Raw genomic sequence first — 16,261 nt, forward strand, 5'->3', positions numbered from 1 at the left:
AGCTCTGCTCCTTGAAGCCTCTCTCTATTTGTTGGGCAGTTGAGTAGTACCTGGAAGTTAGTGTAGGTTTTTGGGCTTCCACTAATCCTGAGTCCAGCACTGGAGATCAGGTGTCCAGCCTGCATGCAAAAAGCCCACCTCGTGTGGCAGTGGTGGGGAGCAGCCCCTGCTATAGCCCGCTCATCTGGGGCAGAGGGGCAGGTGTGGTGGCTGGTGAAGGCACGTGGTGTAAGCCAGAGCCCCACTGATGAGGAGCTGTTCCCCTCTGGGGAGAGAGAGATCAGTACCAGTAGGCTTGCACTATTGGCCTTTTCACATGCTGTAAGAAGATAAATCCTCCCAAGATCCCAGTGATCTGGATGGCTGGGGAAGAGCCCTGTTTCTGGAAGATGGACCATAGCAGAGCAGACTGACTCCTCCTCAGTCACATGGTTGCGGGTTAGGGTCCGTGTTCACAAAAGCCTCTCCCACCAGATTCCTCTGCCCAGCTGCTCGCAGAAGACAGCATTTCTGTGTTTCTACAGTGCGGAGCTGGAGGCTCTGAGCTAGAGGTTTAATTGACCTTAACAGCTGCAGTAAAAAAGCCCAAGGATGTCCGATTTTGTAGCAGGTACATGGGTCAAACCTTGCAGATAGATAAATTAAATCCACTACAAAAAGGAATTACTTCTGCAGCATGTTGAATGTCTAAGTAGCTTGAAAAGTACTTTTTAGTTGTTGTGGACATCTATTTACAATCCAAAGCACTCCAGCATGAAACAAAGGCATGAATATTCTTGCTAACTTCAAGCAAGTGCAAATAGCGATGCTCCGCACTTAACTCAGACATTGCAAGCCCATGTTCCACTCTACTGTCAGAGTTACAGGGACCCATCACCACGTGTTTCCCAGAGGACAGCTTCTTTGAATGGCTTATTTTAAAAAGAAAAAAACGTAGGTTTCAAATCATCTTTATCTCTGTCTCTCTCCGTCCCTGTAGGTGGGAAAAGAAATGCTTTCTCAACTTGCAAAGCAAAGGCAGCGACACCAGGACCCCTGCTGGAGATGGAAGCTTGTTAAACCCTAGGTGTGTCCTTCATCCACACAGACCACCCCCAAGGAGTCTGTCTAGGATGTCATTCACCCTGATGTCACTGCTAGAGACACTGAATCATAAAGACAATCACTGCCAAAATCCTTCACTATCACAAGGTCCAGCCCCGATATAAATAGAGCAAACAAGCTCCTGGGTCAAGCAGAGCAGCTTTTGTCTTCACTCCACCTCTGCCTTGCGCTCTTAAGCCCTCATCTCATCTGTGTCCATGTCGAGTCAGCAAACAAAGTAGCGTGGCTGTCTCTGCCTGCTTCAACCAACAGAGTTATGTAGACCGCAGCTGCCCCATACAGCACGTCGAGGAACGGAATTTGCCTGGACCAGGATGACACACTCAAACTTCTTTTTATTTAATGGTGCGACAGGATCAATTTCGGTTTTAGCTTTTTTAAGAAACTTGAATGCTTTTATATTTTAACTTTAGTTTGTAATTTCCTTGGTGTATATTTTACTAGGTATGAGCTTTTAAACAAGTGTCAAAAATCTGAACTACTTTTTAAATAAAAGGTTTTTTTCTTTTCTTTTTTTTTTCTGCCAGAGGAAAAGCCTGTATGGAAAAAAGGTGGCTTTTTTGTTAAACTATTTGTAACAAATAGTGGTCTCTCAGTCTATATAGTACAGTGTCATATAGAACTAAATAAATGTAACAACAGTCAGCTGGTCAGTAGACACGTCAGTCTTGCATCACCTACTCTGTAAACATAAGCAATACATCCAGCAAATCGGACTGCAGTGAGTTCTCCTTCTCACCCATTCCCCTTCTCCTTGTAAAAAGCCCAGCACTTGAATTATTACTTCAATTGTTCTGTATTTGTATCTGTTTTTGTTAGCCTGTTAGTGGGATTTTATGCCAGTTGTTGAAATGAGCATTGATGTACCCATTTTTTAAAATAGTAAGGCACAGCCTTTGCCAAAAATACTGTCAACCAATTTTTCTTTTTTTTTTTTTTTTTTTGTCATTCCAGTTTGAGTTAATGTGCTGAGCATTTGTTTTTTAATAAAAGCTTTGTAATAAAACTAAAGTCAATTGTCTGGCTTAAGAAAAAAAAAAAATTACACTTGGAAGAGCTGAATCCCTAGAAAGTAGCTGCAAGCCCCCAAAGGTGCAGACACTTAAAAGTCTGTAGGCTTTTGTTTGAGGGGGCCCCTTGTAGGAAATGCAATGCTTTGGGCTGCTTGCTCACCTGAAGCCGAGTCAATTTGGAAGATGTGGAACTTTTTTCTTCCTAAAGGGAGCAGAATTTTTTTGTCTTCATCCCAGGAGTAAGGAATTAGCAGGCCCAGTGCTCCTTTATGCTTCTCAGTTAGAATTGGCCCAACTGGGCGTAGCAGGCTCTATGACTGCTCCCTCTACTTTCAGTTTCCTATTAAAATCTCACTGGTTTTAAGCCGATGATCGATTCCCTTCCTTCTGGATGCCATCCATGCCCACATAAGGGGCAGGAGCCTACACTTGAATTTCTTATGGCCCTGTAAATTCTCCAGCAATCAGGGACTGGAGCCAGCTGCACGATCAGCTGCTGAGGGCCTGGTTTCATGCTGCCAGACCCAGAGCAGCAGCACGGCCTGCTTGCTGCTGATGGTGCCCATGAGGCATTCCTGCCATAGCAAGCAGCTCCTCTGCACTCTTCAAACCTGAAAGCACAAGCGTTTGAGTCTGTCCAGCCCCAAACACTACCAGCAACTTCACTGCTACCTTTCCCCTTTTGTTCAGGGACTGGTATTTCACAGCTCTGACAAACAGATACAGCTGCCTGACTTCTGCTAAAGGACTTCAGGTGGGGGAAAAGAAAAAAGACCACTATAGCCATGGGTAAATTATTCCAATAGTTTGTGAGCAACACTGCAAAAGAAACGTTATGGACTGTAACGCATACCTTGCATCTTGAACCTTGTGTGGTGTAGGACTGGCCTGAGTCAAGCTCAAGCCACAAGTGACACAGGTGCTTTAATCCCAAAGGAAGCTTCGTGGTTAGGCTGTTTGTAGCTGACCCTTAAACCCTGTTGCATAAGAAAAAATTTCATAATTAAGAATGTTAAATAACAGCTTCCTTTTAAACCAGCGTGCACTGCACACAAACGCAATTGTAAGAATGCGACCAGTGTATCAGTCCCTGCAATGTTTATTTCTAGCAATTGTTGATTACTTAAAAATAAATAAATAAAAATAAAGTGACCCAGCAAAGGAGTGCTTTCAGACAGAAAGAGAAAAGTCCTCTCAGAGAACAGCAACTACATACTGGAGTTTTGCAAGACCTGGCTTTATTTCCATTCTTGTCAGTTAGTCCAGCTTTTGCTGGAAGCCTGTTTGGGTTTTGTTTTGGGGGTTGTTTTTTGCCCTTTAAATAAAAAATAAATAGATAAAGGGGAAAAAGCAAATACTTTAGTGCAGGAATTGTTTTAAATCAAGGATTACTGCAGCAAGTTCTGTAAATGACATGTTCCAAATATAACAATCCTCTTTAAAAACACAGCTACTTTAGTTGTTTGGAACTTTATTTTTTTTAAGGCTATTTAAAAAGCCACTTACCCATTTTAGGGAAAAAACAAAGTTCCTGACAGAAGCATTAGCCTTAGGTAGCACGGTATCCCAAGTTCACTCTTGTAGTCAGGTTGCCTGTCCTAGGGTTGAAAGGTCCTTCAGCAATGATAACAAAGGAGAAAAAGAATATGGGAGCTAAAAATAACACCTCTGCTGTTACCATACAACGAGCAAGCGCCATGTGTTGGACTCGTTCACAGATCAAAGACCTTTCACGTAACAGCAGCTATGGAAAAGGTTAACTAATAGACAAGGCTTCAGATGGTGCCCTGAGAGCACCTGGAAGAGGCTAACCGCACTGTCCTGGAATACCCTCTGTGATTCGGGTCTGCTCCTGCCCTGCATCTGTCCCTGCCGTACCGAAATCCAACAGACCTGAGCTCTCCCTGTGCTACACCAGCCTGTCTGTCTACAAGGCACAGGAGCTTGTAAAGACAGCCTAGTGGTGATGGTGTTAGACTGGCAGTAAAACCAGGCTTAAACCCTTGACAGACAGAGTAAATTATTCCAGGTGAGACTCAAAACCGACATCTAAATTCCTGATGAGCAATTTAGCATTTAACCATTTCTCTCTTGGGTGTCTAAGGAGACAAAAACCACTCATTTTGCACAGAAAACATCTCTAAGGATTTAAATGTTCCTGTCGAATGGCCAACCTAACTATACAAATGCTTCTGTAGAGGTGGCTATAAACCCAGTCTCTCCCTCCACACTCTGTGCCGTGCACTGCATGCCTGGCACGCCCCACAGACAGCTCTGCACAGATCCCAGTACAGGTATTCCCGCTCATAAACACAGAAGATGCCCTGCTAGCTAGGAAACACGTGTCCTCCCCCTCCTCTCACTGGGGAAAGACCCAGAACAGGGCAGCAGGGCCAGAATTATTTATGGCTAATCAGGTCAACACCACCAGATGATCTGGATCCTCGGGCTTCTGGATCACCTGGACCAGAGCCATTTCCCCTTTGTTATATAAAAGAACAATGCCCCGGGCTAGCTTCAACTTCTTATACAGCAAGTGATGACAGACTCACTAGTTATGCATACAGGGACTCTCCAGCTCTAGAGAATTATCTGCTGTTATAGCTTCCGTTTTGCATTAACAAATAGAAAAGGCAGTAAGTTAGTTAGCTAGATACCTTGCTGGTTAGGTGAATCTGCAGTGAATGCAGGAGCTGAAGGATTGTTCAAGGCTGTATGAGAGCAGAATCCAGAGTATCAGCCATCTGCAGTCCTTGGAAAGCTCTGCAGCACACCAGGTTTTGAAGCAATCAGCCTGTTCTTTGATGGCCTCCCACTCTGATCTGCGCAGCAGCTAATTACTCTAAAGCAAGACAGGCAGAAAATGAGGGACACTGCGGAGACTGCGAAGTGCCCAGTAGCCCCCCTAATAACGTAATTGCAGTTTGCTCCCTGGCACTCACAAGGGGGCCAAGGGGTCAGGCAGCCTCCCCTCCAGCTAACTGCACAGCACCAAGAAGAACATTATGAGGGAAAGAAGCTGCTCCGCAAACAGATCGCCAGCAGGCCGCCAGCTATGAGCACATCGCTCCTAAGTCAGGTCAGTGAAACAACTGCTGGGCTAACAAGGGAGGTAGCCAAAAGAAGAGCAGCTCTAACAGGGAAATGGCCTGCTGTAAACAGACGTTCTGAGAGGAAGCCAACAACCTAGAAAGTGCCTGAACACGCTCATTTCTCTCTACATGACAGGCCAGGAAGAGAGTCTCTGGATCAAAGTATGAATTTATGCTGTGAGTCTCCTCATAGACACAAAAATCATTTTTAGAAAGAAAGAAAGAGTCTGCAGCCCCAGTAATAGAGATGTATCTGCCACAAATATGGGAAATTAATCTCTTAAGCAGTAGCTTTCAGCCGGGTCAAAGAAAGAACTAAAATTCTGCTCTCCATCCTCCCAGGTAAATACTCCTACCTTGACTCCACGGGCTTTAGATGCCATCTTCTCTCTGGCTGGCATGCTCCTCCTGCAGCAACCGTAACTTCACTGAGCCACAGAAATGAGGAGGAGATAATAGCCACTACTTAGCTGACCTGGGATACTAAGGTTTTCTTACTGTGAGTGACATGCTGTAAAACATGGTATGATAAACTCATTGATCCTACTTCAAGAAAACCCACCATATCCAAACGAGTGACAGGCTTGTTCATCCCTCTCAGCTTTGGAATACCAACGTGAACCAGGAGAATTAGAAGTAAAACTTCCATCTATCAAATACCAGAAGAGCAATTCACCCAAGAAACTGGCCTACCCTATTCACTGAGCCTGGAAAAGGTAATGGTGACAAAATAAAATCTTCAGCAGAATAAGAAAAATAACATACTCCACAACTTAAAGATGGTCAAGACATTTATTCAGAGAAGCAACTCTTTGGACTGATTTCCCACAGCCATGAAAACTGACCGAAAAGTCCTGCAGGATATTAATTACACTGAGGTAGTACCAGCTGTGTCTTCTTCAAAGAGAAGAAGCCACAGAATCAAGGACTCAGATCCTGACAAAGCAACACACTACGTAAAGGTTAGTTTTTCTCAGAACTTGCCTGTGAAGGTGAGGTGCTGGGTAACAAAAGAGGAGACAGGATGCACCACAGCATGACAGTGGCTACAATGCTTGATTCATACAAAGTTTCAAAGCCTGAGATGGACAAGATTCTTAAATCTAGTTGCTTTTGCTACCATGAAATATGTTTCCTTGTTCTCTCCTCCTGTGACACCTGTTTTATTTTGCCAGGAGTAAAATCACCAGTAGTAACTTCTTCCTCTCCCCCACAATCATAAATTATACAGGTAGTAATTGTATTTGCAAACAAACCGTGCCTGAGGAATCACAGACTGGCCACTGCTTTTTTCAGGCCTGTAAAAAACCTGCTAGCTCAAACTCTACCCAACTTTTCAGTACAATGTCCTGAAAGAATTCATAGCGAAAACATCTTAACCCAAGGTCCCTCAACAGATTTAACAATCAGTGTTTGTAGTCACCGTATGAAAGTTCAGATTTTGTAAAGCACATTTTGACATACGGCTTAAAAGTTTCCATTTGTGTGAGCCTGGTGTAACTGCATGACTCAGAACTAACACCAGTCACACCACTCAGTTAACCACTAAGCTTTCTCATTCTGCCTATGCTGGTACTCTAAATCACTGTGATTTATTTTTTTTAAAGTGTAAATTTGCTGAAATTACTTACTGAAATAGAATGGCAAATAGATTTCTCAATATCCAAGCACTTCATTCTCTCCTTCTTCTGGTCCATTCCATTTCACTCCTGCTCTAGGGTTTCTCTGTCCTCCCACTTTTCTCCTCCCACTTTTCTCTCATCTTTTCCTCTGCTCCTGCCCTATCTTCATGGGCCGCTGGGACTTCTCTGCTGACAGAACAGCACTGCTGAGTGCCTTCTTCCACTGGGAAGCAGGCTTTCCTTTCCAGTGACCTGACGCTCTGTTTCCTATGAGCATAAAGAGATGAACTTCAAATCTAGCACAGGTCTAACACCTATTCTGTATCTTCATCCAGTCCAGGTTGGAAATAAATACTATTTGATGACAGAATAGATAAAAAGACTATTTTCTTTTCAAGTCAGTTTAGGAAAAAAAATCCTTGCATATCTGTTCCTCAAATTCATTCTAGGAATGGAACTCCCTTAGCTCACAGATACATTGTGAGGATCAGATATGATTATATATAGCTAAACTGCAGATGGAAGAATTACAGAATATCATAAGTGAGATGCATACAACTGCACTAAAGAGGTAGTTATAGCTACCACACACTTACATAAACACGGAATATATTATATTAATCACCCTACATCAAAGAATTCTTCAGATCATCTAACTTCAACAGCTGTCTTGCTAGCTTAACCTGCTGTCATTTTTGTTTGGGAGTTACCTCACTTTTAGAGGCAATGGTAACAACTCAGGGAATAGTAAGAAAACAGAGTAAGACTATGGCTGTGGATTTAGGTATTTCCCCTAATGTACTTTCTGTTGTAGCATTACTCTTCCATGAACCCAGGGAAGTGTGAAGAGACATACTTTGATTGCGGGTTGTAACTAAGCAGAAATAACATCTAGCAGAAAATAAGAATGGAATAAATGTAACATCAGTGACTGCTACCTATTACTACTATGCCTGCTGAACACTAAAGACCAGGCAGCACATTTTCACCTGCATCTTTACTGTATTAATACAATTTTTGTTAGGCACTACTGCCAATACTTGGCTAATTTGTGTAATTTATAGATGTGATATATCTTAAACAGGACAGGAAAACCCACAAAGATCTTTGGACCGTACACAGGTGGGGCTGACTGATGTACTTGTTAATTCACATCTTGAAATCAGTTCTAGCTAAAGGTATCTAAAATCCTTTAACAAATGCTAGTTTTCCAGCTGCCATGTCAAAGTTCAAATTTTGTTACCTCTTTCTCCACCCCTCAGTAGATCCAGCAGCATCTCCAAAATAACTTCCTCCCCTGCACGAAACAGAGCAAACAGCTCTCCTTCCCTGCCAGTAGCCAAAACTTATGTGGAATATTAGTTTAAAATAATAATAATAAAAAAAGCTAGTTCCATAAGCAAGCAAGCCTTAGCAAACTGCTACACTTCAAGCAGGATAATGTGCTACATGGACTCTTAGTTTGTTTAGACTGACAATTCAATTTTAGCAAATTTAAACTAATTCACAGTTTCAATATAAATCAGTTGCAAACTAAGCTAAGAGCTAGTTGGCTTGTGCTACTCCCACATGACTTAAAACAAAATTCTAAGTCAAGCCAATACCAGCCATACCTACGCCTAGTCTTATCGTCATTGCAAGTTATTCCCTAAAAACATAATAACAGCTATTTTTCAAAATTAGTCTTCACTGGAAGCTCTCCTCCTTGTAATGTTAGCTGCCACTGAAGAAAAGCTCTGTCCTTTGCCAAAAAGCATTGAACCTGCAGGTGAAGATCATGTCTATCATATGATCATTTGACATATTTTAGGACCAGTTCTCATTAACACTTTCATAAATTACTTGGATGCAGGACTTGAAGGTATACTGAGTAAGTCTGGGGACAACACTAAATTGGGAGGAGCTGTTGGCTCTCTTGAGGGTAGGAAGACCTTGTGGAGAGGCCTTGATGAATTCTGCACCTGGGACAGGGCAACCCCAGCCTTACGTACAGACTGGGGGACAGGAGGCTGGAAAGCAGCCCCACAGAAAGGGACCTGGGGTTCTGGCCCAGCACTGCCAGCCGGGTGAGGGGAGGGATTGTCCTGCTCTGCTCTGTGCTGTGTGGCCTCACCTCGAGCACTGTGTGAGGTTTTGGGTGCCACGGTAACAGAAGGGCATAAATCTATTAGAGAGTGTCAAAGGAGGGCAGCTAAGGTGGGTGAAGGGTCTGGAGGACAAGACATGAAGAGCGGCTGAGGTCCCTTGGTTTGTTCAGCCCCGAGCAGAGCAGGCCAAGGGGAGGCCTCATGGCGGCCTGCAGCTCCCTCACGAGGGGAGCGGAGGGGCAGGCGCTGAGCTCTGCTCTCTGGGGACAGCGACAGGACCCGAGGGAACGGCATGGAGCTGGGACAGGGGAGGGTCAGGCTGGGGGTTAGGGAAAGGTTCTGCACCCAGAGGTGGTCGGGCACTGGGACAGGCTCCCCAGGGCAGCGGTCAAAGCACCAAGCTGACTGAGTCCAAGAAGCCCTTGGACAAAGCTCTCAGACACATGGTCTAATTTTGGGGTGGTCCTGTGTGGAGCCAGGAGTTGGACCTGATGACCCTTCTGGGTCCCTTCCAACTCAGTATATTCTATGATTCTCTATTTCTCACTATTTACCATTATTCTTCCCTTCCACCAACATGCTATTTTAAATGCCACATGCCAATAAGCTAAAAAATTTTTTTCAGCTACAAATCTGTCAAATCATTTTGTGGAGTGTAACACCGGTCTTGAGGTAAACTCCACACTCAATTTTTATTCTAAGACAACTGAACCTCCTTACAAATTTAGATCCAAATAACAATACTGGCTTCAGTTCATAGATTTGCCAGTTTAGTGTCAACTTAGGCAACAACAGCTTTTAGCCTTAGCCAAAAATAAAACGCAATGTCTCTAAGAAAGAGAAACACTTCCTCCTCAGTCCCAATTAATGTTTTGGTTTTAAAAAATAAATAAAAAAAATAGGAGATGGTATCAGGAAAACCACTTCTGTGAAATTAACAGCATCTTTTTCCCCACTCCCGTATTCTCTCATTTTTAAAAGGAAATTTTACCACTTTAAAAAACCTCACATCTAGTGCTAAAGGAATTAACTTCAGTATCTTGTCTCCTAAAGTAAGCTGTTTAAATGCTCATCATAGATCTGTCTTCACAGACACTGCCATTTCCCCAAAAGCACCCTGACTGTGATTCCAAACCTACAGCCTCATGCAAAGCAGCTCTCAATGTAGCCTACTTTACCCACACTCTTTCTTCAAATAATACTTAAACTTTTTTAGGCACTTAAAACATTATTTGTGTGCTTAACTTTTGCTGCTTTCCCTCCGATGCTTCATAATAGAATTCTGAAATTAATCCATTAGGAGTAGTGACAACCCTTTGGCTCAAAAGAAAGTGAAGAAATCAGGAGGTAGTATTTTTTCTGACTGTTAGATGCAAGTTCTGATTGCTACTGTCTGAAATTATTAATTAGCAGCCTGAGATGTGTTCTGTTCCTGTAACTGACTGTTCAAGAAAGTAGATAAGCAGCAAACAGAGGAGGAAAAGGCTGAAAATTGCTTGTTTCTTTTACATTCTCTCAACAACTAGGGCAGGGGTGGGGTGGGGAAACGTCATAGAAATCCACACCAGTTCTCTTCTAGTATTCCACATTCTTTTGAAGATTAAGTTCAAGATTTAAATAAAACCAAGACCCCCAAAATCAGACTCTTAAATAAATACTTCTTGAAGTTCTGAGAAGCTTCAGTGCTCAAAAGAAAAATCAATTGGAAACTAGATGCCTCACCTGCTTAGACATTACCGAAAACATCACTGGGCTTCCAACTGAAACAAAAGGCTTTCAGAAATCTCACCTGAAATTGCAAAGAAAAAAAAAAAAAAAACAAAAACTGCAACATCAGCTGAAAGGAACCCATTAGTCCTCCTGTTGTCTTCAGAGAAATAAGTGTCAGAAACATTTTACCTTTTACAAGCTCTTTAGAGAAAACCAACAATTAAAAAGCCCTATGAAATACAAATGCAGTGTATCTTACACATGCTTATGTTTGCAGCTTTGTAGGGCTGAAAACAGCAGGTCGCAAAGTTAATGTAAAGTAGTTGAAGATTCAGAGTAGAAGTAAGTGTTTCCAATGGCTGGAGTGCTTCAATCCAGTTCAGGGCATCACTGCATGGGGAGGAGGAATCAGGGAACAGGGCACTCCCTCAGGTCGCAGATTGTTACGTTACTTGTTACGTTACTTACACAGACCCTGCCAGCAGCAGAGCAGACAAATCTCAGTCTGTGCACAATCAAGAACCCACTTATTGTAAACGTGTGGTTTTACCAATTTCTGTTGCACAAACATTTAATAGATTCATTTGAGGATGCAAGAATAATTAAGCAAAAAAAAGGGGGGGGGGGTTACTTGGTGCTAATTCGCCACATGCAAATTCCAGCTGTTTACTGTAGACCTACCGCCAAGCATACACTTCTTCCCACAGCTCATCAGAAAGCCTCTTGCTGGTGAAAGTGGTTAATCCACAAGATTTTTGTTTCCAAATGGGGGGTTTAGGTTACTAATGACAAAAATTTTGCATTCTTTAACAGGCAAATACTGTAAGGGTTTGTGCATTTACAGAAAACCAGCCTAGAAGTGGTTGCTGGCAGAAAAACAGGACCAGAATAGCAGAAGCTGTTACCAGGCAGGACAGAGATGCACCAAACAAAGCAGCAGAGAACAACAGGCTCCGAAAAAATCCTGTTATCTGGCAGCCTGAAACAGCCAAAGTAAGCGACAAGTTCCTTGGTGCCCGCCAAGCAAAAGCCTCGTGCTAAAATATCCTCCTGTGCCCTGGCCAATCTACAGCATCTGACCAAGGCTGGAAACAAAACCTGGCATCATGCCACATTTTGATGCCTTATGCAAAAAGGCATCTGCACGGCAAAAGAAATGGCTCCTTTAATAACTAGGTTTGGGGCTTTGTATTGTTCCTACCCCAGAAGCAACCAACAAAAATCCAGCCTGCTTCCACAGCTATATGGAGCTGGTTTCTGTGCAAAGAATGCACTGCTGTGAGTTATTTGCAATATACAGAAAATAAAACAGAAAACCTCTAAGGGAATAAAACAGAAGCAGAAACTGAAGAAGTGCAAAGCTGCTCTGTGGGCATAAAAACCTAAATCTGATTAATATAATATCAGTAACAACCCCAGACCTCATTACATACCGTTCTGAGATTCTGTGAACACGTACGTTTAATTTTATACTCTGCATAGCACTGCATTTATAAATGGGGAAATATAGTGGGTAAGAAAATGGTACTTGAAAGGGAATTTCAGTTTTATCATGAACTTTTGAGAATATCATCAAATTCAACAGAGATCTTTCTATCATTCTTTGATGATTTTTTTAAATTACCAGATTGTGCCTCTACTTAACCCTTCTCTAACAAAATTCAGCAGAAGGCTAAATGTCACTTCCCTCTGGCTATGAACAACAGGAAAAGCTACTGAAGAACACATAACAGAAAAGATCTAGCTCTCAAAAGTACTCACAGCATCTGCTTCTGTTGCTGTTCTCAGCTCTTCCAAAAAGCACAGAGAAATAGGAATCATTCAGATCAGTTTCATAATTGCTCACGTGGTTGCAAACTGTAGTGAATAAAAATAATGAGTTGTGAATCGCTGCTGTGGTACTCGTTAGAAAAGTAAAGCCACCTGTACCATAGGTACAGAGGCAAGAAGACTACTGCCTTTCTGCTTCTTTTGAAAATTCAGCTCCAAAAACATCAGCACAAGGTTTTAAGGAACATTGGTCACCGCAAACTACAAAGACTGCTTCTGGTTCACCCACATCTCTAAAGCTGCTTTCTACTGCAAAGTGGTTCTCTCTGGATGGAGGAATGACAAGAATACATTACATTTTGGCAATTATGTGCTGATTGCATAATAAAAATCATTAGTATGAACATTGGCAATAACCATCAGCCATCTATCTATCCAAATGGACACAAGCTTTACTGACCAAAGGCTGGCACAGCCAGAAACACATGGGACCTTTTCAAAACAGGACAACTGTCTGGGCAGGAACACTTAAAAAGTCTAGTTTTCAAATTCCCTTCTAATTCTAACAGCAAATACAGATTTAACCTGGCAATCTCTGCACTTAGCTGCATGCAAAGATTTTTGCTTGTTCTTCTCCAGACTGATAAACATCTAGTAATTTATAGCTACTGAAGAGATTGATTGACAAACATCAAGCTTTCAGAGGTACATGAAAGCAGGAAAAGAGCTTTAACCACAGAATAAACATTGTGAGAAGAACCAAACAGGGCACTGAGAAATAAATGAAAACAAAACAAGAACTCTGAATCTTGATTTTAAACCACTACCCATGTTTGGCAGAGGCCTGATTCACTGTTGGAGCTCTGGAATCTGGCAGAGGTGAGGATGCACTGCTAGGTGCTGGAGTTAACTCCAGTCTTGTCAATAGCCTGCCATTTGTAGCAACTGGTTTCTGAAGGACATTTGCATTGACACTCCAAAACCTGTGTCAGACAGTCAGGGAAAAAATCCCACTTGTCTAGGAAAGAAAAAGGATACCTTTTCACGTTGTTTCCTCTAGTTGCTCTGTCAGCACTTCTTCCTACTGTGTAAATTAAGGCATAGGCTCACAAAGTTCCCATCTGGACAGAGCTGGGCTACTCACTTCAAGGCAGCTACTCATTTCCGGGGGCTAAACTATATCAAGAGACAGTTAACAAACAATAAATTATTGGGCAGTGCTATTTTCCCAGCTAAATTCTTACCCGGGTGATGTTCTCTGCAAGTCCCCCCAACAGAGGATGGAGGAAGCAACAACGTGTGATCATTTCTACTGTGATCCACACAATTTAGAAGGCATCCACGTGTCTATTCTACATTCACATCCATATTGAAAGTTGATATTTGTATCTTCTAATAAAATTAGTCTTCTACAGCATGAGAAGGGGCTCAATTTTTGCAAACAGACTTGGATTTAAGACTTCAGGATGTCTGCACTCAGCAAACAGGCATATGTTACTGTTGTCCCATGCACAAGTAGTATTGTGCTCAGTGCCATCAATGAAGACTATTTCATTTTTTAGACCATAGCCAAATTTGAACTTCTAAACGATGCTTAATTCCTCTTTGGATCAAACTTTGCTGCTGCCTCTTGCACTTTATACTCTGTAAGTCTCTCAAGCAGAGCATTCTCCTCCAGTCCAATTAGGATTCTGCTTTCAACTCTTTCTGTAAAGTTTGCTGTTCTCCTGTTTTCTCCCCAACTGTGCCAGAAGCAAGGATGACCATAGATGGAGCACGTTTGGCAGCTGACGTGACCCAGATGCTGAATCTGGAGCCATCTTCCCAGCTGCAGTAGCTGGGCTCACATCCGACTCCTCAGCTGTTGACTGTCAAGCTGCTTCCAAGCTGTGCCAGGCATCCATCTCAAAGCTTTGATGGAAGCAGGGCAAATGCTCTAAATCTGTGAGGCCTGCTGACAAAAAGGATAAGGAAGACTAAAGGTTTTAAAAGCAGGCCGTGAGGGAAACCAAACACCTCTGTTTCCTTCTTTTTTATCCTCATTTTTTTCCACAATCTGGTTTTTCCCTATAAATAAAAAAATCAGGAAGAGCTGAGTGGTGAGAGCAGAAATAAACTACCACGTTCTAGTCTATGTACTGACCAGCCAGGAGATCATCCTTCAACAGTCAGCACTACGTGCAACAGAAGGTGGCTCGTGCACTTCCACATGGAGTGGCAAGCACAGCAAGGGCTACGAAATACTGTTTATCGAGGGAAACATGAGACAGACTATTCCTTCATTTCATTATCCACTCTTTAAGCCTCCTAGACATCTTTAAACTATCAAAGTTTCAGTAATTTATCTACAAATCAGGAATGACTATTTAATAGCCTGTTTCTGACCGATTCAAATGTACTTCATTATCTTGAACCCAACGAGAGACTTCTACCTAATCCACGCCTCCTCACTGAGGAACAAAACAACAGGATTACCTGAATTCAATGGCCTCAGCCAATTACCACTATGTATTCTGATCTAGATTTAAGGGGAAGAATGTAAAGTTTTGGTCCTTTATGTCACCTCTGCTCATCTTGGCACAGTATTCCACACACTGATAGATTAAACTCTCCCCACCCAACAGCTAAGAACCTCCATGTGGCCTATCTGCTACGGAAAAAAGGTCTCTTCTGAAATAGCAAGCCAACCTTGCAAACGCCTCTTTCAGGTTTCTTATATATGTATACACACACATATAATTACTGTATCTGAGAGGAAAGCACAATTTTAGAGAAAGCTTATTTTTTCTGAAATATCACATTTAGTAGTGAAAACTATTTTGCACATTCATTACTAAATAGCCTGTCTTGCTCTAAACAAAAGCCTTGCAAAGTAAAAAAGTACCAATGTCAAGCTAATTCTGCCCCTCCCCACCCCCCCAAAAAAGGATCTTTTCAAGATACAAGAGTAAACTCATGTTCTTGTTTTTAATTACTACTAAAAAAGTAGTTCTGAAGCTAACTTTATCCTGCATCATTTGAAATTCACTAAACTGAATAACAGGTGATCAGAATCTTCTAGTGAAACAGACTTTAGATGCAAGAAGTGGATTGTATTTTAGGAAAATCAATGTAATTTAGCAATGTGTGGAAAAAAAAAAAGATTGTCTGCCATATCTTCTCTTTTTTTTTAACCCTCTTCTTTCTAGACAAGTGCCTTGTCAAGACAATTGACTCAAAATCAGAAAAATCAGGAATGAAGATCCATGATCCAATGAAACAAAAAATTTTATTCTCTTTTCAGAGACTTCTCGTGTGATCACGTGCCATGAAGTTAACATCTGTCAGCCTCAGTTTCTTTATATGCAATCTAAATTGGATGTTGGGGGAGGGAGGAAGAGTCAACTGAGAGTTGACTTACTGCTTATAACTCAGAGTCAACTCTCAGTTGACTTAATAACCCATCGTTTCTTTAATTAAAAAAGTACATATATGCACTCAGTTTACAGGTCCAAAAGACACAAAGTAAAAGAAGGCTATGACTCAGATGAACTCGAACTCCAACCTTTGGGCCCACCTGGCCCTGCAGTATTTGGAGAAAATGCACACTTCCCAGCACTCCTACCAAGAACAAATCCAGGCTTTGCTAAGCCCCAAGGAAAGAGCTGCAAAACAGAAGGTGCCTGCCACACCTGTCTGTTTACACAGCACAGACTCCAATTTCAATCCTCCAAAGTACTCAACTACAGCAGTAGTGTAGTGCATGAAAAATGAGACTTAAAGTGCCAGTAAGTAAAGCCAATTTACAGGACTCTAGAAAGCATATGGAAGCTTTTACAAGCTTCCCAGCCTAAACAAAACAAAACAGATCTATTTACTAAGCT

At 42.1% G+C, this 16,261-nt stretch overlaps 1 protein-coding gene and 1 long non-coding RNA gene across 5 annotated transcripts in view; both read left to right on the forward strand.

The window, feature by feature from the left end:
* LEF1 (lymphoid enhancer binding factor 1) overlaps window positions 1–2,115 on the forward strand; it is a 62,687-nt gene extending 60,572 nt beyond the window's left edge. For all 4 annotated transcript variants that reach the window (XM_035325474.1, XM_035325476.1, XM_035325473.1 and 1 more), the window contains one exon: window positions 980–2,115. Coding sequence is in view for 2 of the 4 variants with exons in the window: in XM_035325473.1 (XP_035181364.1) it covers window positions 980–1,059 (80 nt within the window). In the remaining 2 variants the exon portion in view is untranslated. The remainder of the gene's footprint in view (window positions 1–979) is intronic.
* Window positions 2,116–14,297: 12,182 nt separating this feature from the next.
* On the forward strand, window positions 14,298–15,966 carry LOC118166012. The gene is made up of 2 exons (XR_004750314.1): window positions 14,298–14,565; window positions 15,863–15,966. It is a non-coding gene; the product is annotated as an uncharacterized LOC118166012 (long non-coding RNA).
* Window positions 15,967–16,261: the final 295 nt, after the last annotated feature.

Source organism: Oxyura jamaicensis, chromosome 4 (genome assembly GCF_011077185.1).
Source record: "Oxyura jamaicensis isolate SHBP4307 breed ruddy duck chromosome 4, BPBGC_Ojam_1.0, whole genome shotgun sequence".
Classification (NCBI taxonomy): domain Eukaryota; kingdom Metazoa; phylum Chordata; class Aves; order Anseriformes; family Anatidae; genus Oxyura; species Oxyura jamaicensis.